Source organism: Melanostigma gelatinosum (assembly GCF_949748355.1).
Source record: "Melanostigma gelatinosum genome assembly, chromosome: 4".
Classification (NCBI taxonomy): Eukaryota; Metazoa; Chordata; class Actinopteri; order Perciformes; family Zoarcidae; genus Melanostigma; species Melanostigma gelatinosum.
The window spans coordinates 12,854,304-12,868,121 of NC_136637.1; the positions used below are offsets into that span (position 1 = coordinate 12,854,304).

At 38.0% G+C, this 13,818-nt stretch overlaps 1 protein-coding gene across 1 annotated transcript; it reads right to left on the bottom strand.

Moving 5' to 3' along the window:
• Window positions 1-5,824: 5,824 nt before the first annotated feature.
• pdcb (phosducin b) lies at window positions 5,825-8,475 on the bottom strand (the record flags this gene model as incomplete). The annotated part of the gene is made up of 3 exons (XM_079267904.1): window positions 5,825-6,340; window positions 7,406-7,554; window positions 8,430-8,475. 3 exons carry the CDS (start codon window positions 8,473-8,475, stop codon window positions 5,825-5,827), a joined length of 711 nt encoding a protein of 236 aa, XP_079124030.1.
• Between the last annotated feature and the right edge of the window lie 5,343 nt (window positions 8,476-13,818).

The window sequence follows — 13,818 nt, forward strand, 5'->3', positions numbered from 1 at the left end:
AGGGACTTTCTTGTAATTTTGTAATGCATATTTTGTAATTTTGTAATGCATAATACAAAGTATTGTACAGTATTTAAATTGAAGCTAATTTCAAGACTACAGTCGTGGTCCACTTACTCGTCTAGACTTTAAACATTTCAGTTTGATAATCATGGAGACAGCTCTGTTGTCAACCCCTGACCTAAGAATGAAATTATGGGTTCACTTCCCTTCAAACTTTTTTTTATTTGAAAGAAAGCTATTGAGTTTTAGTGGATTTAACATTTTTTGTAATAGTACAGTTTCCAAGGTGAGAAATCAACTTTCAATCAATGCATTTCTTCTACAGATAATTTTACAGGATGAAATCACTTGTAATCACTTCAACAAATAAAAGATGTCTAATTAAAATGTAAATAGCAATGTGGATTTGTCCTTTATGTTGACCTCTGGTGTTGACTGGTGTAATACTCAATTGCCAAAGATTGTCAGCAGATGGAGCCAAAAGACAGCTGAGTGTGTGCAAGCACACTAGTGTGTGTGTGTGTGTGACTTAGAAGCAGGATGTAATTCAGCAAAGGATGTTGGGATCCTGATACATTCTAGTTATAATAAAATAACGTGCAACATAACATAATGCAAAACAGCATACAATGTAATTAAGAAGGTCAGGATTCGGGCTGTTGATGGTTTTGATGATTTTAGAAACCATGCAGCGCCATAAGCCTTTGAAAACATGTCTTGAGGTCATGTCTTTAAGAATGTTTGTGGGAATTTGTGGGGTTTAATGATATTAAGAAGAGTTTATGTTCTACATTACAAACATACTACACATTTGTTTTGTCAAAAAAAACTAAAAAAGATTGGACATTTTTTTTTATCTTGAAAACATGCCATATATTCTTACAACCCCAGTGGTAATTGTGTCATTAAAGGGCTTTAAAGTAACTGATCTTGTCTTCATCCCTTTCAAAGCTTCATAAACAAAGTTATTAAAGTAAATAACAGGATCATATATGCCACACAATAGATTATAAAAACTGCAAATTAGTCAATTCCAGGCAATTAACAGCAGACCATATAAAATGTTATATCAGAGGATTCTTTTGGAAATTCCTCAGAGGATCTTTCAGGGTGAATTCATTCAACATGTTTTCATGTGTACAGAAACTTTATAGTTTTAGTTAGATTGATATACTTTAAGTTTCAACTAATATATCTGGGCTTTAATTGCTCTCACAGTTTCAGTCATTTATTAACTTTGTCCCTATGACATACACCCGATAGGTATTCAGACCTTGCCTGGACCTGTTTTACAAATACCTCAGTGGTTTATTGGTTCACAACCATGGTGATACTTCTATAAGAAAAGAAGACTGATGGCACGAACACATGAAGTGTTAAACAGACGTTTGCTCCAGGCAGCAGAACTATTTTTATTACACTCGACTGTCACGCCTGGTTACCAAGATGTACCTATAGCAACATTGCTGGGCAAAACTTCTTGATCTGACTCAGTCATGTTGGTTGTTGTCTGCACTTGTCATAAGAGTGGAACCCAGAAGCATGGACACACACAGAACACCCTGCAATATATGGTGTTTGAGGGAGTTGAGGTGTGGTTCAAGTTCCTTTCAACATTGGCTAACAAATGCAGTGACCAGTCATCTTGACAGCAATTCAAAAGAACTTGAGATGTGTAAAGATTTAGTCAGTTTTATCCACCCACCCATCCCTTCCTCCATCCCTGCATTTGTCCATTCATTCATTTAAACTACCGGTATTAGTAAAGTCAACCTAGCGTGAGAAACACCAGTAAGACCAACCCAAAGGTGGACTGTGATGTGGGGGTGGTATGTGCACTGTAATTTATTTCCTGCAGCGGTTTCAGCTGTGTTTCTCATCCTCATACCTCTGATTCTTATCTCTTCCAACCTCCCTCATGTGATCTTTAACTGTTTGCTCACTCCACCTTTGTTTTAGTAATAGCACGCTAGCATTCTGTGTTGATTTGTACCTAGCCACTCATATGAAAAGTAGTTTGTTTTTCACAATACTTACAAGTTTAATCCCATCAGGAGTAAATTGAGTCAAAGGATAACATTTGCATCATCATTTCATCGTTAAAAATAATGAGTCACGAGGAAGTTACAAATATCTAAACAAAGCAATTTAAAATATGTTTACATTTCTGATGACAGCTAGTAAATACAGTTCGTGGTTATGTCATATCACCCACGTCCGCTGTCCATGTTTGGTCACGGGGGCCTCAATCCAGGTCTCCACTGCCGTGACATCACCTCAGTGAAATAGTTTTTATGTGGGTGAAGTAGAGCGTGGCAGCTGGACTTTCCAAGAGTCCAAACACAAAAAATCACAACAGTTCTCCAATTAGACGAAGCAGTATAAACAAAGGGGGAATGAAAATGTCAGATGTGGGGGTGGGATCAGGTGGTCATTGCTGGGGTAAACATTGAGGTAAACATTTGTTTGAGGGGAGTGATGAGTCAAATCATGCACCCCCACAGCCTGTTTCCAAGACGCAAGTTCCCTGAGGTAACTGGGTAAAACCAAAAACACCCTCAAATCTGCAACATCCAAAAGCTGTTCTGAATTGTACTGTAATTGTGATGCAGATAACTCATTACACCTACCCCTCACAAGAGGCACATGCTTTGGCTGTGTTAATGTTGTGCAGAATATTGAAGCAAAATACGCAATCTCACTTCTTAATGGTTTGTTGTTTATTCTGAGTTTACACATGAGGCATCTTGTTTTGAAGTGGTGCTCCTCTGAACCTTTGGTTGGACTCTCAATGGCTTCTGCTGCACTCACTGAACCCTAAACCCTGTTGGAAGAAAGCCACACATGCTGTACATGTCTGCTAGCTCGGAGGCATATTATTTGGTATAAGTAGTTGGTGGGAACATTGTGGGCCAGTGGTGGCACACATGCAACTGTCTGAGTAGAAATAGGGTGTTTTGGCTAGTTGGCTGCCACTCTTGCATACAGGGCTGTGGTCTAGGTCAGCCGCTGTCTTGCTGACATGTTTGGGCATCCCAAGAAACCTCGCACTCCTCGGAAAGCTCCTGTGGGAGGTATCCAAAAGGTTTTGATACATCTTAAACATGCTACCGTGAAGAAATGAGGTGTTACCAGCCAGAGGCTATGCAAGCCGAGCCAGATGTGGTACTGTGGAAACACAGACAGAAATGTACATCCTGAGAGAATTACCGCGGTATGTGTTAGCGTGTCACAGTTCACTAAGTGTTGCATTTTGAGGAATTAGAAATAAAGTCCTCCTTTGCAGGCAACACATCCAAGATAAATGGAAGTATACTTACATGAAACCACATAAAAGTAGACACCTTGGAATGTGCTCTGAGGTGCTTTGGAAAGGCATAAAGCGTGCCACTGTGTCTGGCCTCATATCGATCAATTCAACAGTGAGATTGAGATGACTGAAACACTTTTTTTGTCTTTAATCCTGTAAAAAGATTGGTCTGATCACCTCAGCATAATATCTCTGCACGATGCATCACCAAGTCACACTCTTCGATGAAGCATTACTTGCTGATGTCTGATATCATATGTAAAGGTGAGGCTGCGTCACTGCAGAGATCGTTAATTCAGTTGAAGATAAAAGGAAGCAGGAATCAAACAACTCAACATCTATTGTCGAGACTAGCTGGCAAGTGAAGAGATTATGATTGCCGTCAAGTTTTAAAAGACAAAAATGAACTGACTCTTTTTTGATAATATAGAAACTTACACATTCATCATGATTTTTATGAATATAATTGTGTAACGACGGTCTACCTTTATTACAAACCTCTGTGTCCCACCGTAGCAGTGGATGTGTTTTTGTGGTAATGTGTTTGGCAGCTACAGTACAGAGGCAACTTAATTAACTTCACGACATATCAGAGTGTGGGTTAGTTTTGCAAGTCTGGTTTTGGCATGCCTGCAGCTCATTGGGGTCACAGGGGAGTCAAGTCTATGCTACAAGACGAAGAGATGAGGATATTTAACATGTGGCAGCTTGCTTCAACAGGAGAGATGTCGTCTGCTGTGCTATTTAACTCTGCATCAGTGCATTTTGCAGGGTTCCTCCTTTGGTGCCTTTGCTTTGAAATACACTGAGGTAAGATAATATTCTTTTGAAAAAGCTTGCAAATTGTCTTAAATACCGGTAAGTAGAAATGCAATTTAGAAAGTCAGAAGGTCAGAGGGGTTATGTAAGGACCCCCCTCAGGAGTCATGACATTGTTGGTTGGTGGGGAAGAGATATCAGTTGGATGGTGGAGCCTCATTCTTGGCTGAATCTCTTTGTACAATCTTAAGATAACGGTGGTGATAGAATTGTGGTGATTAAAGAGGAGGTGAGTTTTGCAAAGCTGTCTCACATTTAAAGCAATAGTTCAGCATTTTGGGAAATAACCTTCAGTCAGTTTTATTTATTCGTTGGACATCATAAATCAAAAAATGTGCCTCAAGGGGGCTTATTCACTTTCTTACCAAGAGTTAGATGAGACGATTGATACCTCTCTCTAATTATTTGTGGGCTGAAAATGAAGGTATACAGCCAGGTGGTTAGCTTAGCTTAGCACGGAGACTGGAAACAGTGGGAAAAACAACCCTTCCTCTGCCCAAAAGCGCCTTTAAAGCTCTCTATGTAACGCGTTATATCTTGTTTGTTTATTCAGCACAAAAGCCACAGCGTTAAAAACACAAAGGTTATGGTTCGGCTACTTTCTTGAATTCCAAGCATCTTGTTGTCACTGTGAGGTTGCCAGGCAATCAGCAGACCTGCTAGTACCACAATTGAATAAAATGCAAAATGTAACTATGTTTTCTCATTTATGTCTCATTTTTATTCTTGACAACATGTATAGTAGGCTTTGTTTCAACATGTTACAGTACACAGTTTAAAATGGGAACCAACCCCATGGTAAAATCAAATATGAGAATATATATTGATATTGCTGAGTCACATCACACTAAGAAAACCCAAAACTAATGGTTTCCTTTCTTGTATAGTCTGATGACTTTCTCCCACTTTTACAACATAAAATACACAGACAAGGGAAAACTCCTCACTGATGATGTTTCACTGATGATGTTTCACTGATGATGGTAAAACACCAGAGACTCATGAATCTTTTTTTCCAGACACAATATGCACATCCCACCACATTGGCTTAAGAAGCAGGTAGGTCATGTTGTACTGGACAGATGGAACACATGCACAAAAATGTTTCCACATCCAGAGTTCTTTGGCCTCTTAAGCATTAATAGTCCCTGTCCTATTTGTCCTTTAAAGGATTTATTTATCTATAAATCTTGGCAAAAACACCACAGATAAATGAAGTATACACCTGTTTAAATATTGAGAATGTTACTTTGCAAAACCCTGGATTTATAAATAACTTATGTACAGATCAACCCAAACAAATGCTACAAAAATGATTTGATTTAATACATTTTTACATCAAGTACAACTACATACATCATGTAATATCGTCTATGATTACAAAATAAGACATTGCAATTATTTTAACGTACAGTTAACCTGGTTTTGGCTTTTGCTTGGGTGGTGGTGAGGTTAATTGTGATATATTTTCACAAATAAAAGCTGTATGTCCTCACCTTACTGTAACCCGCACTCGTATTCGGGACATCAAGGTTCCTTCACCAACTGGATGCAACATTTCTCATTTGGAGAACAATTCTCAAACACCAGTGAGCTTGTGGAGATGTTATGGTTTTTCTATTTGTCCTATGTCTTTCATCGCTCTCTATCCAGCCTTCCAAGACAGCTTCCTTCAGCAGCCAAACTCTTTGTTTACTCTACATCGTTTTCCTCTTCAGCTTCCATACCAGCCAACTCTTTCTCTGGCAGCAGGCCATAGCTGTTGAGGAAGGCCTCCACATCAGTGGCAAAGAACTCCTCAGTTAGGTGCTGTATGCAGGCCAGGAAGTTCCCTAGTAGTTCTCCAGCCTTGTACACCAGCAGCGTTGGCAAAACATCATCCGAGAAACGCTCGGCAGCACCGGATGTGACAGCATCAATCCTGCAGAACTTTACAGTGGGGTACTCAGTGGCCAGGCAATCCAGGCAGTTGTTGAGCTCCTCACAACCTTTGACCCCAACCTTGTAGATGTGGACAACCACCACTGTGCTGTAATGCTCCTTCTCGATGACTTCTAGGAAGGCCTCGCCACTGTCCAGGTCATGCACACCTTCAAACCTGGGCCCGAAGCTGAGTTTATCATGCATATCCTGCATGCATTGTTTTCTGTATTTCTTTAAACATCCCTCATCCTCCTCCTGAAGCAGTTCATATTCTTGGACACTCATCTGAAAAAAATGATATCAACACAAAAGTTAGAACTTATATTGGCCATGGAAGTACATTATTTGTAATTTGCCTGCTGTTCTGCTCATTTTCTGTAACCAGTGCAACATTAGCATGATGAAGCTTGGTTTTTACTCAGCAGTGAAGCCGGCGCCAGAAAGAGTGCCAGGCTTTTAAACAAGTAGTAACAACAATTTCCGAGTCCATCAAGTGATGGCATGGGGCCCAAAAATTCCTAAAAGCTGTAAAAAAATGTGTTTGACTCATGCACCACTGAGCAGCTTTCATAGGAATGAATGGAGTGCCGCCCCCAAAGCAGTATCCAGTTCTCTTTAAACATCAATGGTGGCCGTGCCACAAAATTACGTCATTCCGGCTTGCGCTTTGTGCACATGGATGTCGTGCACGAAGTGTCAGCAAGTTGTCGCGCGTTTGGTTAAGCATCTCATTTCAACACAGTCTCATGGCAGTTTGTGAAATAGTCTCAAAATGCAATCTATTAGGTTTGTGTACAGGGACACAATTTCTTTTGTGTCGGTCGGAACGAATGTTAGCTTTAGGCAACAAAACCACTTAGTCAGGCTTAAAATAACTACTACGTTAGGTTTAGGTAACAAAACGAACATTAAGTTTAGGAAAATCACCACGAACATCAGGTTTAGGCAACAAAACCACAACAACCTCTTGGTTGAAAGTCCTGTGTTTGTTGGACCGACATACGTCAGGTCACTAAAATGGGAGGTCTTAAAAATCTACATTTGAGTAAATATCTTGTCAGCCAAATCAAATTGTTTACAGGATATTCAAGCTTTTTTTCATTATAATACATTTAACACTTGACTTCTATCAGGGCTTGTAAAATGACAATAGAGTAGCCCATGAATATGATATAGGAGTAGTTCATAACTATTCCTCCTTGGCATTGAGGTGGTTGGTTTCTGACATTTTGCCTGTCACACTCATTGTCACAGTGCAGTTTGTTTGTAAGCCCTCTGGTCTTTCGGAGAATACAGCAACGAACAACAAAAGCAAAGTTAAAGTCCAGTGTGTGGTCTGTTTGGTTGTACCTTGCGGTTAATCTGTGCTCTGGTATCATCTTTTGGTCTGCTCGGAGATGACATTTGTCTCACCAGTTCCTTTTTTGCAGCTGGCAAGTTGTCCTGGTCCATACTTTCCAACTTAAATCTCCTCCAGTCATTGATGACTCCTTTTGGACCTGTAGAGAAGGCAAATAGTATTCAGTTGTTAAAGGGTCGTGACGAGTGCCAACTCTGTAGCATCTTTTAAATGTTTTCTTTTTATTTAGAAAATCTTTGATTCTGTTTGGTTTTTACTTTTGTATGCTCCTCATTATTCAACTGTTTTTTTCTTTTCTTTATTTATTCAGTTTTACTGAATAACTTTGACCTTTTGTAACTCTATTCAGAAAATGCATCTGCATAAAACATATGTTGTATTATTATAAATATTTAATATTTAATATGAATTATTATTATAACTATTTTAAAAAGACCATTTTAGGGCTGAAAGAGGTGAGAAAAAAGGAAAACATTTTTGGTTACAAACACAATTCAATATTAGTCCACCAAGAGCAACTTGGTTTATAAAGCTGCATTCTTAAACTTTGCTCACAAGGTCCAAATAATCAATAATATTTTGGACTTCAAGCTAAATCACTGGTTTAATCATGTGTAAAATGACAATGTGAGTCTATGAGTCATTGGTGGGTATTGTTTCCTGTTTTAATTTGGGTATGAAAGCTTCGTCTCAACCTTCTAGGAAGTGCACTAATTGCGCCACTGTTGCGTAACAAAAAGACGATTCGAGCGCCAGTTAAACTGCCAAAGCTTTACAAATCTGAACTCTGCTTTGGTCGTCCTCTTATGCATTTAGAGCTAATTGCTCTGAAATCAATGCCAATGCTTTTCTGTTTGTAATTTCTCTGAAGACTTCTGAATAACTTACAACCAAAATTTATGTTTGCAAAGATTGACCAGACTCACTGCTGAACGCACAGGAACAAAGAAAGGTCACCAGGTTGTCAACACATTAAGTTACTGTGTTATGTTTGAATACACTGCTTTCACTCACCTGTCTGGGTTGCGGTCTCTTCCAAATCAAGCATTTTGTCAGACATTTTTTCTGGGTAGCTACCTGTAAGATAAAAAATTTAAAATCAGATTTAAATAGTTAAAGGAGGTAATTCATATGATGTGTGAATATCACAAATCCTAAAATTAATTGTAAAGCCCTCACAATCAATACAACACACATCATCCTTGGACCCTCGCATCGGAAAAAGAAAAAAATCCCCAAATATCACGACAGATTTTAAATCTTTGCACTGTGACAGAGATACTGGATACCAAATGAGTCTCACACTAATTGAATTAATGCAGTCTAAGAGGATTACTGCTCTGCAACAGACAAACAAAAAAAGAACTCTCTATACGATACCCAATGTTGCAACAAAATGTAAATGGCAAATTATATACGCGAAAACTGAAGATGGTCCTCAAAATCGATCTCAAATGCATGTAAAAACATACGAACAGAATAATCTATCTCCCATTTAATCCATTGAAAATGAAACTCCATATTTCTACATATTTCAAACACGAGTCCACTCCATTATCTTCCCAAAATAAAAGATATCAATAAAGTTTTTCTTACCAGTAACAGTTCAGTCCTGCTTTTTTGTCAGTCGTTAACCTTGCGCTGGTCTACACTCGAGCACTTCACTGAGCTATCTGTCGTTGGATGGTGTGTGATTTTGTGTGCATGCCTGTGTCTTTTCCAGCCAATGAGCTTGGTCTAAGGGAGATTTTAAAAAGACCCTGTAGACCAAACAGAAATAGAGCATAGATCCTAAGAGGATTTCACTTCAGGAATTAGAAGCCTCAACTAGATAAAGGCCTGACCATACCCAATGAAGAGAGAGAGAATGTGAGAGAGAGAGAGAGAGAGAGAGAGAGAGAGAGAAAGAGAGAGAGAGAAAGAGAGAGCAAAACGCTTTATTTTTTCCAAAACGTTCTTTTATATGAGGAGAATCTAATAAATCACTTAATCAGGCAGCTGATAATCTTATGTACAACACTAATCAAGAGCAGTACACGAAATCTATTGTGTTACATTTCACCATTATAAACAGCACATTATGAGTTAATTAAAACAAGTGCGCATATCCCTGAGATAAACTCTCAAATAAAGCGATATTATCTGGAATTCAAAGTTCTTCCAGGCATAGTTTCGCATGAAAATGAACACATGATCAAAACCTTTGAAAGGACAAAACACTGCTGTCTATTGGTGGGAGATATCTTGTGATGCTTTATCATGTGCCTCTTGATTATAGTCAACACAGAAATCACTCTGTAGTCTCTTCTCCATTCTTAAACTATCATTTTTCTTCAGTGTTTTAATACACAAATATGTTTTTGGGATAAAATAATGCATTTCGATAAGAGGTAAAAAAATAGAAGTGCATCTAAAAATATTGAGCGCAAACAGCATGGTAAATGCTTCATGGTTAGGCAGTTAAGGTAGGTACAATAGTTAAGTTAAGGGTAAAATGATTTGATTGATTTGATTTAGAAGTAAAGTAAGACAATGTAAAAATAAAAAAGTTCTGCATTCAAATGTCTACACCAAAGTACAGAAATGTTATCTGCAAAATGTGCTCAAAGTATCAAAGGTAAAAGTACTAATAATACAAAATTGCCTCCATCAGAGTGTTACATTAATACGTTCATGAATATATTGCAGTATTATTGCTTAAATGTATGCAGCATTTTAATGTTAGTTAATGTCAAGTTGTGTAGTTCAATCTAACTTCAAACCTCATAAATGAATCATCTGTTTTATGTGTTGATTCTTGATCTGCAAAGTAACTGTCAAACAACTGTTGTAAAGTACAATATTTGCCTCTGACATGTAGTGAAGTAGAAATATCATAGAATAGAAACCTCAAGTGAAGTACATCCAAATTGTGATTCGTACTTAAAGGTACTTTTACTGCTTTTATCATGGAAAGAAAGCACCCATTATTCTCATCACCGCAAACACCCACAAAGGTTTTAATTGTACACATGGGTCTCTGTGACATCTTCCTGCAAGCTGGAGTTGTATTGTGGTCAGTGATGACTGGCTGTAAGGTAGACAACCAGCACAGCTTTACATTATCCTGTGTGAAGTTACTAATGGTGCATATTCTTAGGTATCACCTCAGAACAACATACATTCATCTGATACATTTCAGGACATACAATATGTTTCCACAAGCTACAGCGTGAAAAGAAATACCTCAGGCACTCCTAATTCTTTGTCTTTTTCCTGACATGATCCATTGTAAGCTTTCCTTTAGCTGAGTGCTGAATCACTGCAGTGCAAATGGAAAAGTGTATGCCCTCCACACCCTCAAGGTATTTTCTGGGACAGCTCATGCAACTGTGTTTGACTACTGTCCTTCATCTCTCTGGCTGCATCCTGTATTTATTGGCTTAAAGGATTACTGGACATTTTTATTCAGGCACACAAGGCACCCACGTCAGGTGGGGTCTTATTATTACCGGTTCATTGCCTTCTTTTCTAAAAATGTATTTGAGCAACTACTTACAGTCACTACGTATCTAACTAAACTTACATGGTAAGATGGTCAAAACAGAGGAGAACTGATGTATTTGTTAGCCACAAGTCACACACCAAGTGCATGTCCGCAACAACAACAACAACAACAACAACAACAACAACAACAACAACAACAACAACAACAGGGTATAGTGCCCAGAATAATCTCTCTAAGAAGAAACATTTCTGAAAGAAAATCTTGCATGGGTGATTAATTTCAGTGCCTCTATGGAGGATTGTGTATCTGTGCTAAATTCAGAGTCGCTCTGTTACATGATCATGGATCATTGGATCACTGCTCTCGGCTTGACATACAGGGTGAAACTAGATCAACGCCTTTTCTTTTAAAAGATAGAGGTCAGCCTTGTGCCTTTGGGATTAACCTACAATAGTTCTGCTGTTCTTTAGAGAGCTTTTACACAAGGTGGAGGGTTAACATTAAAAATATACTAGACACTGACACTGACACTTCAGACTGTCATTGTAATACATCTTTGCATCAACACCCTATCTACAGTTAAATATAGTTACTCCTATTGATTTCATCTAGAAAATACATATATTAAGTGCATTTTCCTATTTGAAAGCAACAAAGCTTGCAAAGACAAGTATTTATTCTTTTGTTGCATCTCCACATCAGTTCATCAGTACATAAATGTACCACATCAACTCATTTTACCAAGTATGTACCCTTAAATATAAAACCTATTGTTTGTTTTGTATTCTGCAATGGATACAGTAAAACAAATTGCACATTACTGTTGTTTGCTACCTTGTTGTCTGTCCTCTAAAATAAATTAAGTGTTCACAAAAAGATTTGACTTTGCTTACCAGGTGAACGTTTCAATAAAACATGTTTAAAAAAATTGAGAAATAATTTAGTTCACTACGATGTCCTCGGCTGTACACCATGTTGCAGACTATTTAAACTGAGCCAAATTTAAAAAGAATGTAAAATTAAGGAAAAGAAAAGAAATGTTGAACTCAGAGACCTTAGGTTTCTCTGTGACTCACCAACACCAGTACGTCTCTGTTGGATTTATGAATATGCATTTACGTCGACCAGCATGTCCCCTCCACACAGGGGCTGGAGAGTACAGAGACAATAAACATACAAAAAACATGATAACCGATCCATATAACACACACTATTTATACCGAAAAGAAAGATTGGCAGTTGGGACAATTAGTACAAAGAAATACAGGACCAAGAGAAACTTACGCCCATATTAAATGAAGTGCTAGTGAATTAGTGTTCATGCCTTTGTGAGGTTCCCCTATATGTATTTAGAGGGACGTATTTCTAATATGAACCATATGCTCCATCTGTGAACACAATACTGCCACTCTGGAGCCAGAGAGTTTCATTTAATCTGGTGTGGAACAATGTGTTCTCAACAAGCAATTCAATTCGTCACTTCAGAGACATGCTTGTTGAAATGAAATAGATGAAATAGCATAGGCATAAAGCTGGTGCCATTTATGATGTTTGTCCTGGAAAACGCAAATCCATCTCCGTCATGGTTTTCAATTTTTGGTAAAATTGTCAGTAGCAATAACAAAATGTTATGCTTATTCTGCATAAACTATAATAAATAAATCAACACGAGATAATATTTAGTGAGGCTAAATTGATAATTTATACTTTCTTTGGTATTTTTGTCACATACAGATATGCAATGATGATTTCTGGGTAATATGTATGTTGATATTGTCTAATGTCACATCTCTATTATGTGACGAGACGATATGATGATGTGTGTGTTTGTATTTGTGTGTGTTTGAGTGTGTGTGTGCTTTATCACTAGTAACTACGTGCATAATAATATCATAATAGTAAGCTCATGGGCCCGACGTAACTACCTTACGCCATCGGCTCCATGAGGTCCACGTACGTGGAACTAAAGTGTATAGAGTTACTTCTTTTCACAAAGCCTGCAATTACAAGCAGTCACTGCTTCCCATACATGCATGCGGTTTTGGAATGTTGTGGGGTTTTTCAGCAAGTTTTGAGTCAAACACTGTAAATCTCCAGAACTGCTGTGTTGAATACATGAGACGGAACGTGTTTTAATAGATCTCTCCCACGTGTATTCTGCAGGGAGAATAGGTGAGTCCTTTTTGGCTCATATTCTTCAGGTGACTCAGTCATGTGTGCATACCATGGAAAAGGTGGAGGTGTTGTGAGCAGCTGAATAGGCAATGGCTTCCCCAGAAGCTATCATTGACTTGAATGGAAATAATAAGTGGACTGTTTGTATTGCTCTTATCAGGCAAGTTGGCCACACAATGTGATTTTGTTCTTGACGTAGTTTCATTCCATTGCAGATAATTCATGTTGACTATGAGAGATGTATGTCTAACAGGTTCTTTCTTTCTCCGCCTGTGGATTGATTGCAACTGTAAGATGGAAGAATGTTTAAACAGAAAGAGGAAACCACTGTCCTTTTATAAACAACACACTTCTGGAGTAGCCTTTTTACTTTGGCATATACTTCTGACAAATAAGATCTAATCTTATCTGTAATAACCTTTTAGATTTGGTTCAAAGAATCTACTCCACACTCAACACTGCAATTATTTTTCAGAAACCTGTTTCCTGATGTTTGTCTTTGATGTGTCTTTCTGATGACATTGTGTATAATATATGTATATAATATTATGGATATGGACTATATGGGCTCCAGAACTAGAGATTTTTATTAGTAACACACAACACTGTCAGTCAGTAATTTTCCCTTATCATCATCATCATCATCATCATCATCATCATCATCATCATCACCAACATCATCATCATCATCACCATCATTGCTATCATGGTCATTCATGACACTGAGAAATAAGAGAAAGT